The sequence below is a fragment of the Rhinatrema bivittatum genome, chromosome 7 (assembly GCF_901001135.1).
Source record: "Rhinatrema bivittatum chromosome 7, aRhiBiv1.1, whole genome shotgun sequence".
Lineage (NCBI taxonomy): Eukaryota > Metazoa > Chordata > Amphibia > Gymnophiona > Rhinatrematidae > Rhinatrema > Rhinatrema bivittatum.
Genome location: NC_042621.1, coordinates 253,236,579 through 253,259,720, shown reverse-complemented (window position 1 = coordinate 253,259,720; position 23,142 = coordinate 253,236,579). Strand labels below are relative to the sequence as shown.

Below are 23,142 nucleotides of genomic sequence, written 5' to 3'. Positions count from 1 at the left end.
CTGGGTTTTAAAAAGGTTTGGACAAGTTCATGGAGAAATCCATAAACTGCTATTAATCAAGTTGACTTAGGGAATACACTGCTTATTACCAGCATTATTTAATGTTTGGGTACTTGCTAGGTATTTGTATCCTCTAATGGTCACTATTGAAAACAGGATGTTGGGCTTGATGAACCCTCAGCCTGACCCAGTATAGCAACTTCTTATGTTCTTATGTGTGCAAGAGAAGGAGAGCTGTGTAAGGGTGGTGTTGCATCTGCCACTGAAAGAAGGAAAAGCCATCTACTACTGAAGGGGGTACTGTCACTGTGCCAAGGCCACTGCTGGTAGGAGGAGGAGGAGGAGGAGGAGAAGGAGAAGGAAGGGGCTTTGGTTAAGACCAGGGATCCATGGTCTACTCAGCAGAAGGGAGAAGAAGGAGAGAGGGACATAATGGAAAGAGATATGGGATCATTAGGCATTGCTTATATTTATATTTATTGCTACGTTAAATAGTTATACTTCTTATATATAATATTATATTTCTTTATTTATTACCAGTTAAAATATTATCACTTCATTTAGCACTATGTTAAATTGTCAACCAGTTATACTGTTCCTTATGTTATACGGTTCCATGTAAAGCTCCGCTATCTGTTGAGCAGTTCTTCGTTTTATGTAAACCGGAGTGATTTGTAGTCCCTACTAGAACTTCGGTATATAAAAATTAAAAATAAATAAATAATAAATCATGGGGATGTGGGGCATGGGGGAAGGGTCATGTGGCGGAGGGAAGAGAGAAAGAGGGAGGAGGATGTGCAGTTGAGGGGGGAGAGTGTGCATTACACAGGGCTGGAGAGTGAGAGAAAGAGAGGGGTAATTAAGAGAGGGGGGATTGGACAGAGGGGGAGAGAGAGAAAGGGAGACACAGAGTAGGGAGAGAGAAGGGGGATATGAGCACATTTTTTTTTATTACAGGAGCCCCCACGCCTCTCCCCAGGGGTGGCACCTCAAAGGTAAATCCAACCAGTGGCATAGCCAGAACTGATTTTTTGGGTGGGCCCAATATTAACAAGGGTAGGCTGTAGGCATACAGGTCTAAACCCTACTAGTTGTACTCCAGTGGGTTCCTAAGAAGTCTACGACAGCTCTTATGCATCATGAGTGAAACTTTTTAGAATATTTTAACTCTTGTTTCAAGCACTTACCAACATTAAAAATTCCTTATTAATCTGTATTATTTTATTTTATATTTATTGCAATTTATAAATGCACAAGAATATCAGGTATAAAGCAAAGAACACAAACATCAGTTCCAATCAATCATGTCATAAAAGAAATATCAATGTTTTTATCACAATAAATTAGCAATAATCATAAGAGCGGGTGCAGAGCAAAACTACGACAGTTCACATTACAACCCAACATGAAAAAAAACAAACTATATACAGATTCTGGAGTCACCTAAGCCGAAAAAAAGACTCCCTCCAATGCTAAACATTTTTTTAAGTAACAAAAACCCCTAAAAAAAAAAAAAAAGAACCTAGAGCCTTGCTATACCATATCATAACAGCACTGACTCTCAGGACTCAAATAACAGTAACCTTATGAAAAAGAAGCAATGCAAATATTACACTAGGCCCTAGAACATTAATATACCACATACTGGAATAAAAGAATTAGCCAGACTGCTACAAATTCCTACAAAGGAATTGCACGGTAGCAGCAATATTGTGCCTCAGTCACACACAGGCGGAACACAGACTAATAACAGGCGGAACACAGACTAATAACACAGACCTAATACAGAAATAAGGGACAACAAACACGCAAACAAAACCAAAATAGAAACCCTGAGAAACTAGAATCTGAACAGTGGAACGATAAAGAACAAAATATAAAATGATAAGAAATGCACATAACCAAAGATGGCATATTCCAATTGCTAAAATCTCAAAATAATTTTTTTTTACCTTTGTTGTCTGATCTTTTTATTTTTCTAATTGGTTGGTTCCAGTCTCTTTTTTCCACTTCCCCTTGTCCGACTTTTCCTAATTCTTTCTCCAGGGTTACTCTTCTCTTTCCATTTCTTCTCTCTGCCCTATCTTCTTCTCTTCCTCTCTCTCACACACACAAAGGCTCATGCTTTCTCTCACAGACTCCCATAAACTCACAAGCTCTCAAACTCACATGTTCTACCACACACACAAGCTCTCACTCATGCACTGAGGCTCCCATTCTACCAAACAAAACACCCACACTCAAGCTCCCATTATTTCACACACAAACACCCACACTCAGGCTCCCATTCTTTCACACACATTCTTTCACAGATAAACACCCATACTCAGATTCCCATTCTTTCATGCACAAATACCCACATATAACACTCAGGCTCCCATTCTCATGCACAAACACCTATACTCTGGCTCCCATTCTCACATGCATGCACCGGGCCTCACCACCAAACCTAATTTTCTGCCACCGCAGGAATGGGCTCTCGCCACTGCTTTATTCCAGCTGGCCATCTTCTTCGCTGTGACAGGGATGGGCTTCCGTGATGGCCTTGCTTTGGCGGGGCTAGATTTTCTCTGCGCCACCAGGGGGATGAGCTCCCGTAGTAGTCTTGCTATGGCAGGGCCAGGCTTCTTCTTCGTTGCCATGGAGATGAGCTCCCATGGCAGCCTTGCTTCGGAGGGACTGGGTTCCCATGTCGGTTTTGCTTTGGCAGAGCCTTCTTCTTCTTCAGCCACCGTGAGAGTACAGTCAGTGGAGGCCAGACCTCATTTGGTGTTGGATAGCCCTGATTGGGTGGGCCTGAACCCAAAGTGGGTGGGCCATGGCCTGCTAGGGCCCACCCATGGCTATGCCACTAAATCCAACCCTGCATTTTGGTGAAACTGAAAGTTGACATGAAGACAAAAATCCCAGGATACTAAGGGAGCTCAGAGAGGTGTTGGTGGGTCCTCTGAAGAACCTGTAAAATAGATCCTTGGGGTAATTGATAGGGATGTGTAGGGGAAAACTAATTGTTTTCATTTTTATTTCATTTTTGGGAGTTTTTTTCCACAAATTTCAGTTCATGGATTGCTTGATTCGCTTAATTCATGAGCAAAAAATTAATTAAACAATAATAACCCTCCCCCCCAAAATGGCAAAAAATCAAAAGTGGGGGTTCCTGCCCTCCAGCCTGGAAAAATGCCAAGGTCAGGATCCCCCCCTGGTCCCTACTTACCTAGTCTGGAAGAGCTATACCAACGAGGCATAGGCCCAGGCCAAAGCCTCAGCCTTGTGTAGATGAGGTCACGGCTTCCTTCTGCACCATCAGACTATGCAAGACCAAGGTCCAACGCCATGACCTAGCCTGGTCCTCAGCTTAAGCTGGAGCCCGGACACAGGCCCGATGTTGTGACCCGGTCCAGAAATTGGTTTCCGAAGCTGGGGCCTCAGCCCAGACCCAGGCCTGATGCTGTGACTCAGTCTAGAGGCTGGGTCCTGACGCCTGGGCCTCAGCCTAGGCTGGAGCCTGGAACCAGGCCCAATGCCACAACCCAGGCCGAAGGCCAGGTCCTGATGCTGGGGCCTAGGCCCGGACTCAGGTCCGATGCCATGATTCAGACTGAAGGCTGAGTCCTGATGCCAGGGCCTAGGCCTGGATCTAGGCCTGATACCTGAGCCTGAACTGGAAGCCAGATCCTGACACCTGGGCTTTGGCCTCAGGTCAGGCTCAGGCTTGGATCTCAGGCCTCACCACTGCTCCCTATTTGTCCTCTTTTTTCTTCTGATACCATTCACTGGCGTTGCGCCACAGTTTATTAACACCAGCGCATTCACCCCAGTGGGCAGCATGAATTTGATGTATGCTATTGCCATGCAATTGCCATATATCAAAACGATGTAGTCCACTGAGTGAATGCACAGAGTTAATTAAAGTAGACAAGGCCCAAGCATTGGGACCCAGCCTCCGGACCAGGTCACGGCATTGGGCCTGGGTCCAGGCTGAGTCCCCAGCATTGGGACCTGTCTTCCATGCCAGGTTGCAGCATCAGGCTTGGGTCCAGGCATCAGGACCTGGGTTGTGATGTCGGGCTTGGGTCCGAGCTCTGGCCTAGACCGAGGCACAGATGTCAGGACCCAGGGTCTGGACCATGAAACCTGGGGCCCAGTCTTGCCATCGGATATCCTCGACAGATCAGGTAAGAGACTGCAGCGGTGCACTTGGGCCTAGCCCATAATCCCTTCTTAAGGCCTCGGCCTATGCCCTAGGTGAAGCCTCAGCTTTTGACCTAGGTCTAGGCCGAGGCATCGGTGTCCCGCTAGGGCCTAGGTTGCAGCCCCAACTTTGGACCTTAGCCTACACCTTAGGTGAGGCCCCAGCTTCAGGCCTAGACTTAGGCCCAATGCATTAATTTCAAACAAATGCAACAAATATGGTTAATTTCATTTGGGGGACCCCTGATTTGGTTCAGGGCCTCCCAAATGAAACAATTTGCCCTTATTTGTCACATTTTTAAAATTCATTTGAAATGAATGCACATCCTTAGTAATTGGAGTGGTGCCACAAGACTGAAGAAGGGCAATTGTGGAGGAGTAGCTTAATGGTTAGAACAGTGGGCTGCAAACCAGGGTTCAAATCCCACCATTGCTCTTTGTGACCTTGGGCAAGTCACTTTACACTCCATTGCCTCAGGTACAACTTAACAGGAGATTTACTAAGCAGCAATAGTTTATCACAGGAGGGGCTACATTTCACAGGGGGTCCCCACCATATTTGGATAGTCTCCAAGAAACTATTGTGTCAGTCCCACAGTGCAATTTTTTTAATGCAACAAAAACTCACGCCTCAGTACAGGACCTTCCTGCGCCATGGCAGGCCATCTCAGCTTAGGCAGCCATAGCTTTAAGGCCTGAGGCCCAAAAATTAATGGCCTCCTCCCCCAAAGGATGCAAATCTCCCAGGGACTAATTGGAGAAATCCGCCCACTCTCCCCCACCTTTCGAGGCAGTTATCATCCCCTGAAATAAATACAAAAATAATGAGGCCAATTGCATAGCAATGCCCTGCTCCATTCTCCATCCTCTCCCCTTAAACCAAAGAAATGACCCTTTAGCCAAAAGATTTTTTCTCCCCATAAGGCTCATCCCTTCAACCCTCCTTCCATAGACATTTAAATCCCTGGGATCTAGTGGTCCCCCTCTCCCCAAACCCACAAAAATGACCCTGGTGGTCTGAAGGGAGAGGTAACATAGGTGGACCCCAAACCCTGGGCCCCCCATTCCTCTAAAATGCATCTTCAATAGCCAATGGGGGCACAGAGCATCCCCTAGCTTTGGGCCTGTAAAAGCTATTTCGAAAAATGGTATCTACCTAACCTGACCTTGCCCTTATCAAGTGACAGGGCAAAGTCTGAGGTTCAGAGTTAGGCCACATGGCCTAGGTCTGATCCCTGGACTTTGCCCCGTCACACGATAAGGTCAGGTCATTTTCAAAATAGGTTTGACAGGCCCAGAGCTATGGGGAACTCCAGGTTGCTGCAGGTATTGAAGATGCATTTTAGAAGTACGGGGGATTTTGATGGCAGAGGCTGAGGTTTGTCTGCCACCCCAGACCTACAGGGTCATGTTTTGGGTTTGGGTTTGAGGGGAGGGGGCCCACTGGACCCCAGGGATTTTGGAGAGAAGAGGAATGGGCCTTCTTTGGGGGGGGGGGCAGAATTCTTTGGCTAAGGGACCATATATTTGGATTAAGGCAAGCCAGGCATGGGAAAGGGAGTGGGCCACAGCACTCGATTGGCCTCATTATTTGTTATTTATTTCAGGGGATTAGAGCCACCTTGGAGGGTGGTGGGGGGAGAGGGAGTGGTCTCCAATGACCTCAGGATGATTTCTTGCTGGTTTGGGGCTATGTATTTTGGGCACTTTGGCTCTTTAACTTTCCTGTGGGTCCATCTGGGATCTGCGTTAGCGGCCCAATGCTCCCTTGGGAAAATAACTACACCTCCCTCAAATGCACTACAATAATGGGGCTGACTTTTTAAAAAGTCAGTTGTGTTATTTTATTACTATAGGATTGCCTATCCATAAGCTGCTTTGCATGCATTAGGACATTTTATGCATGCAAATGTATGCAAAGCATCTTAATTCCATATAGGGAAAAAAATCTTCTGCTCTGTCGCAGAATAGTGCAAAAATATGGTGATTTCCTGTGTAACATGTTGTTTAACTCATGATATCGTCTTATTGCAGCTTTGTAAAGCTCCCGGTTAGATTGCAAGCCTCCTGTGGGTAGTTAAATACCTATAGTACCTGAATGTCATATGCAAAATCAAAATATAATAAATAAATAAATTCATAAAAGTGATAGTAGAGAGGAGACTGGAAACTACTGGCCAGATACCCCTACCTCGGTGGTGGGAAAATTAATGGAGACCCTGCTGAAGGAAAGGATAGTGTACTATCTACAATCCAGTGGGTTGCAGTATCTGAGACATCATAGTTTAACCAGAGGAAGATTTTATCATACAAATCTGATTGATTTTTTGATTGTGTGACTAGTGAATTAAACGAGCACTTGATTTGGTTTACTTGGATTTCAGAAAAGCTTTTGATATGGTTTCGCATAGAAAGCTTCTGAATAAAATGAGAAACCTGGAAGTGGGTCCCAAGGTGATGAAATGGATTATGAATTGGTTGGCAGACAATAGATGTAATGGTTAATGAAACCTGCTCTGGAGGGAGAACAGTGACCAAGATTGCTTCTGGGACCATTCCTGTTCCAATATCTTTGAGAGCAATTTAACAATGAGGTTAGATGTTAAAGTTTGTCTTTTTCTGGATGACACTAAGATCTGCAACAAAGTGGACACACCTGAAGGAGTAGAGAGAATAAAAAATGATCTAAGAAAACTCAAAGAGTGGTTGAAAGGTTGATTGCTAGAACACAGTGCCGAGAAGAGCAGAGTCATGCATTTGAGATGCAGTAATTTAAGGAGCTGTACATGATCGGAGGCAAAAGATTGATGTGCATGGATAGGAGAGAGGCCTTGAACTGATAGTGTCTGACAATCTGAAGGTAGTGAAGCAATGTGACAAAGCAGTGGCTAAGGCCAGAGAAATACTGTCTTGCATAGAGAGAGGCAAAACTCGCAGGAAAAAGGAATTGATAATGCCCCAGTATAGGTCTTTGGTGAGACCTTACCTGAAGTACTGAGTTCAGAAACCATATCTCTAAAGCAAGGGTGCAAACTCCAGTCCTCAGGGGCCACAAACAGGCCAGGATTTCAGGATAACCACAATGAATATGCATGAGATAGTTTTGCATCCATTGGAGGCAGAGCACGCAGATCTATCTCATGTATATTTATTGTGGATATCCTGAAAACCTGGCCTGTTTGTGGCCCTCAAGGACTGGAGTTTGCCACCTGTGCTCTAAAGGATAAGGGAAGTATGGAAGCAGTCCAGAGAAAAGTAACTAAAATGGTGTAGGGGTCTTATGAGATGAAAATGGAGGACTTAAATATGTATACCATAGAGAAGAGGAGGAACAGGGGAGATATGACACAGATTTTTTAATACCTGAAAGAATAAATGATGGACATGAATCAAACCTTTTCCAATGGACAGAAGGTGGTATAACTAGGGATCATGACATAAAACTCCAAGGGGGAGACTCAGGAACAATGTCAGGAAATATTTCTTCATTAGAACATGTGGTAGGTGCATGAAATGCCCTCCCAAAAGAAATGATGAACACAAGAATGGTAAATGGTCATGGGATAAACACAGAGGATCCCTAATGGCTAAAGGATAGAAATGAAGACATGGGTAACCTATGTTAATTTTAGGTATAATATTTCTGCATTGTGGTAATCTGCATGAGCAATGGCTACTACCCTTAACAAAAGGGAGTAACATGCGTAGAGCAGCAGTTCCTTCCCTACACAACTTGCTGGGCAGACTGGATGGACCATTTAGTCCATCTAGTCTTTATCTGCCATCATTTACTATGTTACTATAGCCTGCTTGTTACGATTTCAGCTGCTATGCAGCCTCACCGTACCCTATGATGCCTCCCTATCAGCAGAGGCCTCTGATGAGCCCTGCTCTGAACTGTTCTCTTTATCTCATCTCTGGGCTCATGACTCAGCCTGTCTTGCAACCTCCCCTCCACCAGGGGACCTCAGTGACCATACTCTCCAGGTTGGCCAAACTTCTCGCCATGCCCTGGTCTCTGACCTATGTAATTCAGCCTTGCCATAGCTACCTAGTCGGTTTATGAAGTTACCTTTGGCTCCTTGTCTTTGTTTCTGTCTTTCTCACTATCTGTCTTCTAGCCTTGCTCCTAGTCCTGCCTTGTGGCCATCGGCCTTCTTCTCCTAGTCTTGCTTTGCAGCCACCTGGCCTTCTCACTCCTTGCCTTGTCTGTCTTGTAGCCTATCTGGCCTTATTCTGTTGCCCAGTGGCCTATGGGCTGTCCACCTACCTGCTTTTGGGCATATTTGTTCTGTGTTCTGTGTTGCCTTGCTCAGCCCTTGTTCTGTCTAGAATTGTTCCAGTCCTGTCCTTTCTCGGTCCTGCCCTGTCCTTGTCTAGTGTTGTTGTGTCCTGTCCCAATCCTTGTCCTGTGCTTTCTCCTAGTCCCAGCCTTGTTCCAGACCTGCCCAGCCTGTCCACAGTCTTGCCTGGTTCAACCTGGGTCAGCCTATCTACAGCTTTGCCACATCCAGCCTATCCACAGTCTTGTCTAGCCCTGCCGGCCCACAGCCTTGCCTGGCCCAGCCTGCCTACAGCTTCGCCCCCCCCCAGCCAGTCCACAGCCCTGCCTGGTCCAGGCTGTCCACAGCTTCGCCTAACCCAGACTGTTTTCATTGCCTTGCCTGATCTAGCCTGTTCTCAGACTTCCCATGTACTGACACCACACTTGTCCCTAGCACCCAAAGGCCGAACCTGTGGGAAAGGGGGCTAGCTAGGGAGAAGACCGCTCTGTGTCCCATCCTGCCATCCCATACTACCCTTCGAACAATGTTCCCTGAACAGGGAGCGCGTAACACTGCTAAGTCTAGACAAATGTTCAATTATAACCTAGTCAGTTTAAATTTAGTTGGCTATAATGTAGCTGTCTGTCTTGTCACTGAGTGGTTTACTGAAAATTCACTTCGTTGTGCTAAGAATTAAGAATAGGTTGTAGTTGACAGGATTTTTTAAAATTAAGAATTTCATAAGGCAGAATATTATGAATGAAATAGGCTCTTTCAGCCAAACCTGAATACCTCTAATACCCTCTATGTTAGGACAAAAAGAGAATAGATTCCGTGCACATCCTTGGAGAAATCTACATTGAATAGGGCCTTGATGCTTTGTTGTTAACATGGAGCTAGCAAGATACAAAAGCAGTAATGTACAAAATAAAGAAAATAGATTTTAGTTATTTTATCTGGTCTAATGGTTGGCAGCCTGGCAATAATCCATAACTTCCTCTTTGATGAAGCATTATCAACAGCCGAAGTGTAAACCTTACCGTGCAATTACCCAGAGCCGTGACGGCAGTGCCATCTTTCAGATAATGTGTCTCAGTGAAGCTTCCAGCAAAGAGCCCCCTGCAAAACAAGCACAAATTTGTATTATTAGACTCTTAATCACCATGGGCTTTTCTCGATCCTGATCCTAACCTAGAGAAAAAGGGAATAATTTAGAATATTTAAAAAACAAAAAGCAGGAAGATTATATCTGTGCCTAAGATGAAACATTAAATGGGGCTGTGAAAAAATTAAGGCTGCTATTGATGTGAAATGTTGAAGGATTCACCACATGAAAGTTGTCTTGACTGGAAAACAAGTTTTCATTATGACTAAAAATGGACCAGAAGATGTTAAAATGGCCATTTGTTAAATGAAGTGCTTAGATCTCAACTTTAGTAAAGCCTGGTAAGCAGTCCTTCCTATGAGGGGTTCTCAGTATTTTCTGACAGATGTTGAGCCTTCTAAGATATTTCCTCAATGGGGATGCCTCCCTCTAGCTTGGCAATTTTTCACAAGGCTATTTTCAAGTTCTTTGCTGTCAAAACTTCAGAATGTTTTTTTGTGAAGTCACCAGTTTGTTGCCTTGCTCTTTTAGTGGTAATTTTGTGGGGTATTTTTTTAAAGTTTTAATATCTGCCAGAGGATTCCTGAGGGTATCAGAAACCTCTGCTTTGCAGACTTTTTTTTTTTTTCCAAAAGACAGCAGTGTTTGGTAACTTTTCGCATCAAAGTTGAATAAAGTCAATTTGGAAACAAGACAAAGAGACTAAGTGCTTGAAGACGAGATCTTAATCACGACTGCTTGCATCTTAACGTGCTATTATATTAACTAGACCACATGCCCATCAAAAATGACAGAATTTCACAGTTTGGCATGGAGGCAGGATGGTAGGTAGTGATTCTACTGTATCTTGCACTAGCCGCTCTCTCCTCTGTCACGCCCCCTTCATCCTCTTGATGCTCTCGCTTTTCCCCAATCAGCCTCCCTCCCTTCTCTCTTTCTGCCATCCACCAGCTTTTCTCCCTTCTCCCCCCTCTCTCTTTTCCCCAGAATCTCTCTCTTCCCTCAGCTTCTCCTTCTTCCCTGACATCTCCCACCAATTCTCTCTCTCATTTTCTTCGGCTGGCTCCATGTCAGCCCCTGCAAGCCAATGTTCTTGCCGCTGATGCAACTATACTGACCTCTGTAAGCTTGCCACCACCACTGCAGTTGCTTCTATACTGGCCCCTATGCATGCTGACATAACAGCCCCGGTATGTGTATCTTCTCCCCCCTTTCTCCCCCTCAGCAGCCCATCTCTCCTTTCTCTCGCTCTCTCTTCCCTTCTACCAGTTTGTTTTTCCTCTGACATCCCTCATCTGCCTCTCTCATTGGCTGCAGCCCCTGCTTTCCTGTTGGCTCCTGTGGGCTGAACGTCTTGCTGTCGCCACTGCTGCTACGATTCCCCTCTCCCAGGGACAATCCACTGCAACCTCGATGCCAGCCCCAGTCTGTGCTGATGTCACAGCTCCTCTGTGCATGAGTTTTCTTAGCAGCCCACCAGAGATTCGAGGAGTGAGACACTGCATTTTTTATACAGGATAAAAGCATTATTTCTGCCCAAAAATGTATTGAAATACTTCAAACAAATATAAATATTAAAAAGTAATTCAACAACAATAAACCCATTGGTAAAAGGAACAAAAATACCAGAAAATAGCATTAAGTGCTGTGTCATGTTTCTTGGTTAAAAGGAAGAATGAACAAAACAGCATTAAGACCAGTACTAGGCTATAGAGGAGAGTTTTGGAGTGTAAGAGAGGAAGAGAGGAAGAGGATGAAGAAACATCAGTGGACAAGACAGAGATAAGGATGCTATGCTGGACACTTCAGGAGACGCAAAGAGGTAACTATTCAAAGGGATCTATCCAGCTAAGTGAGAACTAAGCCTGCTAGATCAAAGCATTTAAATGGCTTTAATATTACAGTTAAGTAGAATTTAAATATGTTTAAATATGTTGGGGATAATTTTCAAAACCATTTACAGTGCCTTGTAAAAGTCTTCACACCTTTGAACATTTTCACATTCTGCTATCTGAAAAATACTAATCAAAATGTATTCATTTAAAAAGTTTATATTCCTTCTATATAAAACAATGCATTCTATGCGGCTCACAGCTTAACATTCAACAGCATTTACTACTAAATAATTATCTTTTATTAATCATAAGTCCCTAATGTTGGGTAAAGAAAGAGTTTCATTCACTGATCTATGCAACATACTTCCCACTTTCCTCATGAAAGAATAAATATAAAAGTATTCCAAAAGTTATTAAGAATAAAAAACCAAAAAGTCTTGATTGCTTACATTGTCACCCTCCTTGACTCAATATCTAGAGGAAGCCCCTTTTGCAGCAATAACAGCCAGGAATAGTTTAGGATAAATGTTTGCACAGTGGGATGGTACAGGTTTTGCCCATTCTTCTTGGCAGAAGAGCTCAAGCTCTTTCAAGTTGCCTAGGAATTGTCGGTGGACTGCAATCTTCACTTCTAGCCACTCCTTTTCTTTTGCAGTCAGGTCCGGGTCATTTGAGGACCTTCCCTTTCTTCCTGCCAAGCCATTCCATTGTTGCTTTTGCTTTGTGCTTGGGATCATTGTCTTGCTGAAAGATGAATCTTCTGCCTAGTCCCAGGTCTCTGGCAGACTGGAACGGGTTTTCCTCCAGGATGTGTGGTGTGAAACCAAACAACACAGCCCACTGCTAATTCTGTCCCTACGGTAAAGCTTGATGGTGGCAGCATCACGTTTTGATGCAGCGGGGACAGAGAGGCTTGTGAAGTTTGAGGGGAAAGATGGATGGTGCAAAGTGCAAGCAAATCCTTGAGGAAAGCCTGTTCCAGTCTGCCAGAGACCAGGGCTGGGGAGAAAATGCACTTTTCAGCAGGCCAATGATCCTAAGCACAAAGCAAAAGCAACAATGGAGTGGCTCTGCAAGAAGAAAGTGAATATTCTCAAGTAGCCATATCTGAATCCAATAGAAAATCTGTGGCACGACTTTGCTTGGGTACTTCTGTCAAGAAGAATGGGCAAAAGCTGCAGCATCTTGCTATGCAAAGTTGGTAGAAACTTAACCTAAACAACTCACAAATGTCAGGTAAAAATTTAGGGTCCTATTTATTGAAGGGTTTTTCCCATTTTGAGTTTAAGGGAAAAATGCATAGTACATGGGCCATTTAGATTATAAGCCCTCTAGGAACAGGGAAATGTGAATTGTACCTGAAAGCAACTTGCTTTGGGCTACCTATGAAAAGGAATCAGCTGCATCTAAATACATAAATATTGTTTGAAAAGGGGCCTCCACCAAGTAGTGAATCAAGAGATGTGAAGACTTGTGCCATCAAGATGTTTTCTTTTCTTACTCACTTTTAGAATATATTTCTATAATTCTTCTTTCATGATGAAAGTACAGGGTAGGTTGTGCAGAGCAGTGAAACAAATGCCTACTTTAATGCATTTTGAATGTATTTTTTAGCCAGCAGAATGTGAAAAATATACAAGGGTGTGAAGGCTTTCTTCTTCTTCTCCCAAGTTCGATCTCCTTGTTATATGTAACTTTATTACCTCCTCTGATTATTTTACTGTTAAATGGTTGATAAGAATGTTTACCCCCTTGTTACATGTAAACCGATTTGATATGACACCTGTCATGAAGGTCGGTATATAAAATAAATAAATAAATAAATAAATAAATAAAACAAGGCACTGAACATGCAGAAAAACTGTTTTTGTGTGTGCAAACGGTTGTTACAAAATCAGCTGGCACTCTGTTTGCATAAAAGGTTCGTGTGTCACCTGGTTTCATGCATGCTATTACACAAACTGAGCAGAGGTGCTCCAGAGGGTGGAGCTGGGGCAGAGTCAGCACTTACATGCATATGTGTTGATTTAACAAAAGTCTGTGCGTAAGTGTACAAGGGTAGGTTACGCCTTCCACAAAGCACGCATAACTTTATGTGAGCAAATCTCTGAGTGGACCTGGCCAATACCTGCGTATTTCCAAAGCGAACCCAGGCACATAAATTTGCTTTGAAAATCCTCAGTAAAGACTTTACAGCTATGCTAGCTCTTTGAAAATTGCCATCATTAGGTCTGGTCGTTTACAACTGTAGATTAGATTGCCGCCATTCATTCGGGCTGATGCAATAAAGTGCGCTCAGTCTAGCGCACAGCTTGCTGCTTGGTTGGACACGCATTTTGGACTTGCTACAATAACTCCCCATTCAATAATGGGATGAGCACATCCAAAACACGCGCCCAAATCAGCGCGTAGCTAATAGCACTCATCACATGTACATGAGACTATTTGTTATTACCTCCATGCAAAAAATTACCGTGCACTTAAGATGCACATTTTTACTCCCAAAAATTAACACCAGCCCTAGAGCTGGCATTGTCTTGAGGCACCCCCAAGCCACCACATAAAAGAAGAAAATACTGCTTTTTTGTGGTTCTTCCTGCTTAATATCATCGCAATACTAAATAGGAGGAATCACAGAAAGCAGCATCAGGAAAAAAAAAAGTCTTGACAGCGGTCAAGTTAGGAAAACAGATGCTCAGTTTACGGATGTCCGTTTTCCTAACCCATGGCTGTGCATGGGTTAGTAAAATGAATGCTCATTAACCGAGTGTCTGCTTTCCTAACCGTCGCACAGATACATCTCCTGGACACCCAATGCCATGGATGCACTAGGGACATACAAGTTATCCCTAGTGCATCCTTTTTAGTGCAGCAGCTCATTTGCCTATTGCAACGAGCACCCAGGAGAGGGGGATGTGCATGCATTGAAAAAATGTATGCCTGGTTTGGGCACATGTTTTTTTGGAGTTGACATTGCATCGGCCCAATTCTGCGTATAAATGGACTGAAACATAAAACAATATATGGAAAATGCACATGATCTGCAGAGTGAAGATCAAATGATCTTTATCTAATCTGTTATAGTAACTTTGCTTCTCATGAAGATAACGTTTTCCATTGTTTCTGCTGCTTTTCAACATTAGGTCAACTGTTGCCGAGTATAATATAGTCTTGTCTGTCCAAAATGAACCCATACATTTATCGTGGCACATTTTCAGCTACATTTATCTTTCAATGTGGTGTAATGCAAGAACTGAATGATATTGGGCAAACTCTAGTCAATGAAATATTTAGAAAAATGACACCTTTTCTTTTCTTTTTGCAATGTATTCTTTATTACATTCCAAAGATGTATTTCAGGAAAAGAAAAATATAAGAAATTCAAAGACTTTTGCCATACAATATTTATTTATTTTATTTATTTATTTGCTTTTATATACCGACATTCGATCGAGATATCAAATATACCGATACAAATTTTGCATTCTAAGAAATATCAACAAATCAAGTTCACATTAATGAGGGTCACAAAGAGTCACCAGAAAGCAAAACAAAATTGCACAAAATAGTAAAAATAATAATATACTAATCCTGGTTCCCACTAACTTCTCACAATCATCCCACCCCAGATTCTTCATCAGTCAGAAAAAACCCCAAATGGGAAGGGTCCTTAAACATAAATCTATTCCCCTGATAGGTGACTAAACACTTACAGGGGAATATTAGGAAAAATAACCCTCAATTGCCAAAAAAACGAGCTTTCAAAACTGAGAAACCTTTCTTCCTTGCCTGGGTTTCTTTGGAAACATCGGGGAATACCAGTACCTTGTGGTCACAAAATAAATCATTTTTATATTTAAAATATTGTTTCAGGAACATATCTTTATTGTTGTCCAAAGCAAATGTTACAACAAAAGAAAACACCTTTTCTGACAGCTACCGTAGTTGGAGGTGAAGGGTCAAGAGGGCCAGGGGGCATTGTTGGGCGGTCAGCCAAAGTTTCAGATTTAAGATCAAAACATAAGAAGAATCATTCAAAGGCATGTATTGCAGAAGGTTTAGTAGAGTTCCTTTAATCAAGGTTTTGTCCCCAAAACTGTCCTCTTCCTCCCCCATCTTATTTTAGCTGTCCTGTTTTCTTAAGAAATAGAATGCAAGGAGTAGAAACTGAACCCTTAGAGAGGAAACAGTTTCCCAACAATGCTGCAATATCAGTGTTGACTTGAATGGTCCTACTACATCTTCTGATGCATAGAAAGCACTGAAAAAAAAAAAAATCAAAAAGAAGGTGCTCCTCACTTTTCTAAGATTTTTTAAATAAATAAATAAAATGAATTCAATTCGGAAAAATACTGTGTGTTGAATACCCAGACATGACATTTTATACAGCTCTTTAGCTCTGAGAGCTGGATTTTCCAAGACAATGGGAAGGGAATCATGTGTAGGAACCTATTAATACATAATAGGATTCATGCCAATAATTCTCCAGCGACAGTAAAGCCCATGCGGCCCACACAGCTTATTCTCAGAAGCATATGTTATCTTTGCATTTTCTCCTTTCAGTAATATAGTTGAAAAATTAAAGCATGGTCTTTTTTTTTTTTTTTCAACAAATCCGCATCCAGACAACTTTGAGATATGGAAGGTAGTATGCAAATACCCCAAATATTCACTCAGTGCATGTAGGCAAAATTTCAGTATACTCTCATTTTTAAAAATACAGCAAAAACTTTGCCTTCAGTTCTGCATAATTCCTGACCTGCATAAATGGCAGAATATCAGGACATATTCAAGTATCAGTTTTAACTAATGCTACAACCTGAGGCGTATGTTAAAATTCACGGTGGGGATTCAGGAAATGTGCCCCATTATCCCCTCTCGTGCTCTCCCCTATCATCCCTTTCTGGGTCTCTGTCACTTCCATCATCCTGTCTTGTGGTCTTCCTCCTATCATCCCCATTTCTAGCTCTCTCAGACACTCCAGCTACTCTCATGCTATCCCATTAGTCTTTGAAACAGAATAGAATAGTAGTGGCAGAACAGGAACAATAAAAGCTTTGTCACGATCTGTCCTATGTGGTCTAATTTTCTTCTCATTTCCCATGTACATCAACTAGGAAATGCATGCTTCCGAGGAAGGTAAGGAAGCAGGGCCACTGTGGGAAGAGTCAGCAAAAGCACTTTTAGCATCCTAGTGTGGTCATTGCTGCTCAGTGCTGTTTCATGTATCAGCTCTGCCAGCCATCACAGAACTCCTGATATCTTAGGCAGCTGGCAAGACCGTCTCTACTAGCCATCATGGGACTCCCTTAGTCTTGGGCACCTGGCAGGATGGGGTTCACCAGTCATTGTGGAGTTCTCCTCTACTGCAGTTTTTAGCAAGTGGAAGGATGAGGTCTGCTAGCCATCATGGAACTTCTGGAGTGTCTGGCAGATGGAAAATAGGTATCCATCATCCATGGCATTCTTACCTTGTTTTGGAATAAGGCTTTGCCAATGGCACTGGGATCCCAGTACTCAGCAGTAGCTGGTAGGATGGGCTCTGCCAGCTGCCATAAAGCTGTTCCTGTCTTGGACACTTACAGCATAGGGTTTGTCACCTGTGGGGTTCCTACAGTCTTTAATGGCTTTACCAGCTTCAATGAGCCTCCAGCAATCTTCAGAGATCAGTGATGGTGTTTGGCAGATGCTGTAGAGCTCCTTCGGCCATCAGCAAGCAACAGGATGTGGTTTACCAGCCTCCTTGGGGCTCTTATAGTCTGGGGCAAAAGGCAACTGTCCTTTTTCCCCACTGCCCATTTGTTGCACACTAGGGGCCCAGCTCACCACCCTACCTTCCATGCAGCTTCTGACAGGGTGGATTACATAAGAACATGCCATACTGGGTCAGACCAAGGGTCCATCAAGCCCAGCATCCTGTTTCCAACAGTGGCCAATCCAGGCCATAAGAACCTGGCAAGTACCCAAAAACTAAGTCTATTCCATGTTACCATTGCTAGTAATAGTAGTGGCTATTTTCTAAGTCAACTTGATTAATAGCAGGTAATGGACTTCTCCTCCAAGAACTTATCCAATCCTTTTTTAAACCCAGTTACACTAACTGCACTAACCACATCCCCTGGCAACAAATTCCAGAGTTTAATTGTGCACTGAGTGAAAAAGAACTTTCTCCGATTAGTTTTAAATGTACTACATGCTAATTTCATGGAGTGCCCCCTAGTCTTTCTATTATGCAAAAGAGTAAATAACTGATTCACATTTACCCGTTCTAGACCTCTCATGATTTTAAACACCTCTATCATATCCCCCCTCAGCCGTCTCTACTCCAAGCTGAACAGTCCTAACCTCTTTAGTCTTTCCTCATAGGGGAGCTGTTCCATTCCCCTTTATCATTTTGGTCGCCCTTCTCTGTACCTTCTCCATCACAACTATATCTTTTTTAAGATGCGGTGACCAAAATTGTACACAGTATTCAAGGTGCGGTCTCACCATGGAGTGATACAGAGGCATTATGCCTTTTTCCGTTTTATTTACCATTCCCGTCTTAATAATTCCCAACATTCTGTTTGCTTTTTTGACTGCCGCAGCACACTGAACCGATGATTTCAATGTGTTATCCACTATGACGCCTAGATCTCTTTCTTGGGTTGTAGCACCTAATATGGAACCTAACATTGGGTAACTATAGCATGGGTTATTTTTCCCTATATGCATCACCTTGCACTTGTCCACATTAAATTTCATCTGCCATTTGGATGCCCAGTTTTCCAGACTCACAAGGACCTCCTGCAATTTATCACAATCCACTTGTGATTTAACTACTCTGAATAATTTTGTATCATCTGCAAATTTGATTACCTCACTCATTGTATTCCTTTCCAGAACATTTATAAATATATTGAAAAGCATAGGTCCCAGTACAGATCCCGGAGGATTTCCAGTGCCCACCCTTCACCACTGAGAAAATTGTCCATTTAATCCTACTCTCTGTTTCCTGTCTTTTAACCATGAAAGGACATTGCCACCTATCCCACAACTTTTTACTTTTCCTAGAAGCCTCTCATGAGGAACTTTTCAAATGCCTTCTGAAAATCTAAATATATTTATTTATTTATTTATTTAGCATTTTTTTTTTTTTTAATTTTATTTTTATTGAAATTTTCACAATTTAATACAGAAATAAGATATATAATCTTACTAAGAAAAATATATTATAACAAATCTAATTATCTCATTATCATAAAGAAATCAAGATAGGCAAAAAGACTAGAGAACAATTTGGGGAATTCAGACAAAATTGGAGCATATAATAAGAAATAATTAAATAACAATACCTGTTGCTATTTCTCCCTCAAAATACTCTTTCCCCCTATTGCACAGCTTCTTAAGAGTGTGTGTCTAAATATGTACGTAGTTGTTCTGGGTATATGAAAACAAAACTGTTATTTAAATGCTTTATTAAACACCTACAGGGATATCTCAATTGAAATTGTGCCCCTCTAGACATTACCTCCATACGCATCTCTATAAACTTCTTACGTCTCAACTGAGTTGAGCGAGCTATGTCCGGGAATATCCTTATAGACTGCCCATAAAAAATTGACTTTTGATGCTTAAAATGCAATTTTAACACTGCATCTCTGTCAAGCTGTGATACAAATTGAACCAATAGGATTGCTGTAGTATTAATTCTAGATTCAAAAGATTTTTCCAAGAATTCTGTTAAGTTTAGTTCTTCTAGTATCTCACTATTCTTTCCTTTAGCCTCCCCTTCTGATTGTGGTATATAGTATAATTTACTTAATTTAGGCAGCTTATCTTCAGGGTACTTCAAAATATTTTTTAAGTAACTATAGAATAAGTCCTGTGGTGTTATTAAATGACTTCTAGGGAAATTTAACAGTCTTAAATTAGGCTTTCTTATCTGATTTTCTAATCTCTCTATTTTACCCTCATGTTCTTCTTGTGACTTAATTAAATTCACCTGTATATTTTTGACTTCCCCCATTTGCTTATCCATTACATTAACATTTACCTCTATTTGGTCCACTTTTTCCTGAATTTGATTATTCTGCTTCAGGGCTTCCTGAACTGTGTTTGCAAGATTATTAATTGATTTTTGCATCCTAAGCATCATAGATCCTAATTCATCCATTGAAAATTTTTTGGGAACAATAACAGAGACATTCTCATTACCATCCATACATAATTGACCCTCCCTATCTCTTGTCTGTTGCAAGAGCCCTCCTACTGTAAAGTCCGCTGAACTATGATTTCTCATATTATCCGAATTCCCGGATCTCTGTACAGCATCTCTCTGAGGGAGAACATCCTGCATAGAGTTATTTAAGTCCACTTCGGGTTCCACAGATGGAGGGGCCGGTTTCTCCGGAGCACCCGGGGTTAATGATGTTTCAAATGCCTCGTTGTCTATCACCTGCTCCTGGTTTGGACTACTAGCGGCTCTTCCGGGTGTAATAATGGGATTAATGTGGAAACAGTCTGTGATAGTAGACTGAAGCATGTTACCTGAATTAATTACAGAGGAAGATTCTCTCATCCTTGCTTTCCTCTTTGTGTGAGGCATAGCAATATGAGAATTACTTTCTATATCACAGATGATATTGATATCTGTTTCCAACTGCAACAGGATTACTCACAGTTTGTTCCCTTACGTTCTCAGTCTGGCCGCATCAATAAAACAAAATTTCCTGGCTCCAAACCGCTCCAAACCGGGCTAAGCCGGGCAAAGTCGCGCGCCCCTTGACCGTGCGCGGCTTAACCGTTGCGCCGGTGGCGATGCGCCGGTGTAGGCTAGTTTTTATTTGCCTACCCGGCTCCTCCTCCACGTCGTCGCGGCGTCCTCAGCACTGCTCGGATTGGTAGGCAAGTTTGCAGGAAATTCAAATTGGGCTCCACAACCGGGAAACCCAGGTAAAGAAATGCTGCGGCAGTGTCCCACCGGCGTAGGCTAGTTTTTATTTGCCTACCCGGCTCCTCCTCCACGTCGTCGCGGCGTCCTCAGCACTGCTCGGATTGGTAGGCAAGTTTGCAGGAAATTCAAATTGGGCTCCACAACCGGGAAACCCAGGTAAAGAAATGCTGCGGCAGTGTCCCACCGGCGTAGGCTAGTTTTTATTTGCCTACCCGGCTCCTCCTCCACGTCGTCGCGGCGTCCTCAGCACTGCTCGGATTGGTAGGCAAGTTTGCAGGAAATTCAAATTGGGCTCCACAACCGGGAAACCCAGGTAAAGAAATGCTGCGGCAGTGTCCCACCGGCGTAGGCTAGTTTTTATTTGCCTACCCGGCTCCTCCTCCACGTCGTCGCGGCGTCCTCAGCACTGCTCGGATTGGTAGGCAAGTTTGCAGGAAATTCAAATTGGGCTCCACAACCGGGAAACCCAGGTAAAGAAATGCTGCGGCCATTTAGCATTTTTATATACCGACTTTCCAATAACAGAATTACTGATCAACTCGGTTTACATTATAACAGAACAATCACATTTACAAGTAAATGTCTTACAATGAACAGGTTGAAATAACTTGGATAGGTATATATGGGGTTAACCAGTAACAGATATATTGCCTAATGTAGGCATAAGAAAAAAGATACAGTGCCTAATGTAGGTTAAATAAACAGTACTAATAAGACTAGGTTATGATCCTCGACTAATATGATCCTCGACTAATATTGCATCTATTGGTTCATCTTTATCTACATGTTTAACCCCTTCAAAAAAAGTGAACCAGATTTGTGAGGCAAGACTTGCCTTGGGTAAAGCCATGCTGACTTTGTTCCATTAAACCATGCCTTTCTATATGTTCTGTGATTTTGATCTTTAGAATTGTTTAATTGTTTAATTGTTTGATGTAATTTTCCAATCTTGGTTCTGTGTAAACCGAAGTGGTATGTACTAGTACATGAACTCCGGTATATAAAAGCCTTTAAATAAAATAAATAAATAGAACACTTTCCACTATTTTTTCGGGCACTGGAGTCAGGCTAACTGGTCTGTAGTTTCCCGGATTGCCCCTGGAGCCCTTTTAAAATATTAGGGTTACATTAGCCACCCTCCAGTCTTCAGGTACAATGGATGATTTTAAGAAAAAAATGGATAATTTACATATAACAAATATGTAGGCTGGGTTTCTTACTGTTGTCTCTTGCTTGGAGCACCTAATGTAATCAAGTGAGTAACAAATGTGAACAAATAAATTAATAAATAAGCAACTTAGCTAAATTAGATAGATTCTCTTACTATCTTAGGCCAGGATTCATCATTCTTCGCAGAATGATGAATCCTGCGAAAACGAGGGGTGGGGAGGCGAAGGGGGCGGGCCTGCGAAAGCCCGCAGCCTTCACACCATGGTGGTGCGCCGGCTGCCGGCTTTCACACTGAATAGCGCCACCGCCCCCTCCTCTCCCCGACTCCTCCCCTCCTCTCCTCGACTCCTCCCCTCCCCCTAACTTACATGATATTACATGCAAAATGGCCCTTTTCGCATGCGATAGAGGCTTATTGCACGTGATATGGCCATATTGCATGTGATAAACCTTTGATAAATGACCCACTTAGTTAGAGAAGCTGCTTTAACTCAGTGTCATAGGTCCTGATTTGAGAAACTAGAGCAAATGGTGGTCATATATTGGCAGTAATCTGGTCTAAATGAATGCTCAGATCCACAATGTGTGCTTAGAGTTTTCATAGAAAAAAATTTGATCTTTGTTTTACTATATTCTCACCTCCTCCAGACACCACTTAAAAATCAGAGTTCTGCCTTAAAAATAAGTCCCATGGTTTCCTTTCCTCCCAGCCTACTCAATTCACTCATGATGTATGAAAGTATTTATTTATTATTTATTTATTTATATTTGGCATGTGCATTGTTTTGTTTTATCGGTTTGGGCTTCATTTTTGGGCCCCCATGGGAAATTTCATTTTTCCTATGGTTCGTTTTTTTTTTTTTTTTTTACATGTTTCTCTCTTTTCAGTGTTAGTGTGCACTAACAGGATTTAGTGTGCTCTAACTCCATGTTAGTATGCACTAAGTTACATTAGTGCAGACTAACCAGTTTTCTAATTTTGGAGTTACCAATAAGTTAAAAAGTGTCAATTGGGGGGCAGTTCATTAGCTAGTGGTATGATTCTGTATTCCCATTGACTGTTTCCTTCAATAATACTTAGAATTCATAAAAACTTAGCTATTAGTTTAAATCTTACAATGAAGGATAGCTCAACCACTTTGTATTACATGCAGACCCCAAGAAATGCCACTGAATAATCTCTGTTGAACTGGGATGGGCTGTAAATGGGATCAGATAAATGAAAGTCATTTTTGACTTATCTCAGACGAAACCAGACCACCATGCAGATCAACTGAAATCTCTGAATTCAGCCAATCAGGATCTTCAAGACTGATTTAGCTTTATTTACTTATTTATTTTGTGTATTTAGCTCACACTTTTTCATTATAGCTCAAGGCGAGTTACATTCAGGCACAGTAGGTATTTGTGAACATTTGAAGATTCACACTTAAGTCTGACGTATCTGATGATGATTATCACTATCTTCGAAGTTGCAAATATTTGCATATAGTAAATCCTATCTGAAAAAAAATATCCATATGTATATGTACCTCTCCCATGTCCTCAAACAAAAAGAGGGGAGCTGGCAGGGTCTGAGACCTGACACACTTAATCTCAGGTTTGTTCCAAATAGGGGGTCTGAAGGCTTTACTTCAGGGC

At 42.3% G+C, this 23,142-nt stretch overlaps 1 protein-coding gene across 1 annotated transcript in view; it reads right to left on the bottom strand.

Moving 5' to 3' along the window:
- ADAM12 (ADAM metallopeptidase domain 12) overlaps window positions 1–23,142 on the bottom strand; it is a 968,421-nt gene that overhangs the window by 419,025 nt on the left and 526,254 nt on the right. Inside the window, exon 4 of the mRNA XM_029610036.1 lies at window positions 9,497–9,575. Coding sequence (XP_029465896.1) covers window positions 9,497–9,575 — 79 coding nt within the window. The remainder of the gene's footprint in view (window positions 1–9,496; window positions 9,576–23,142) is intronic.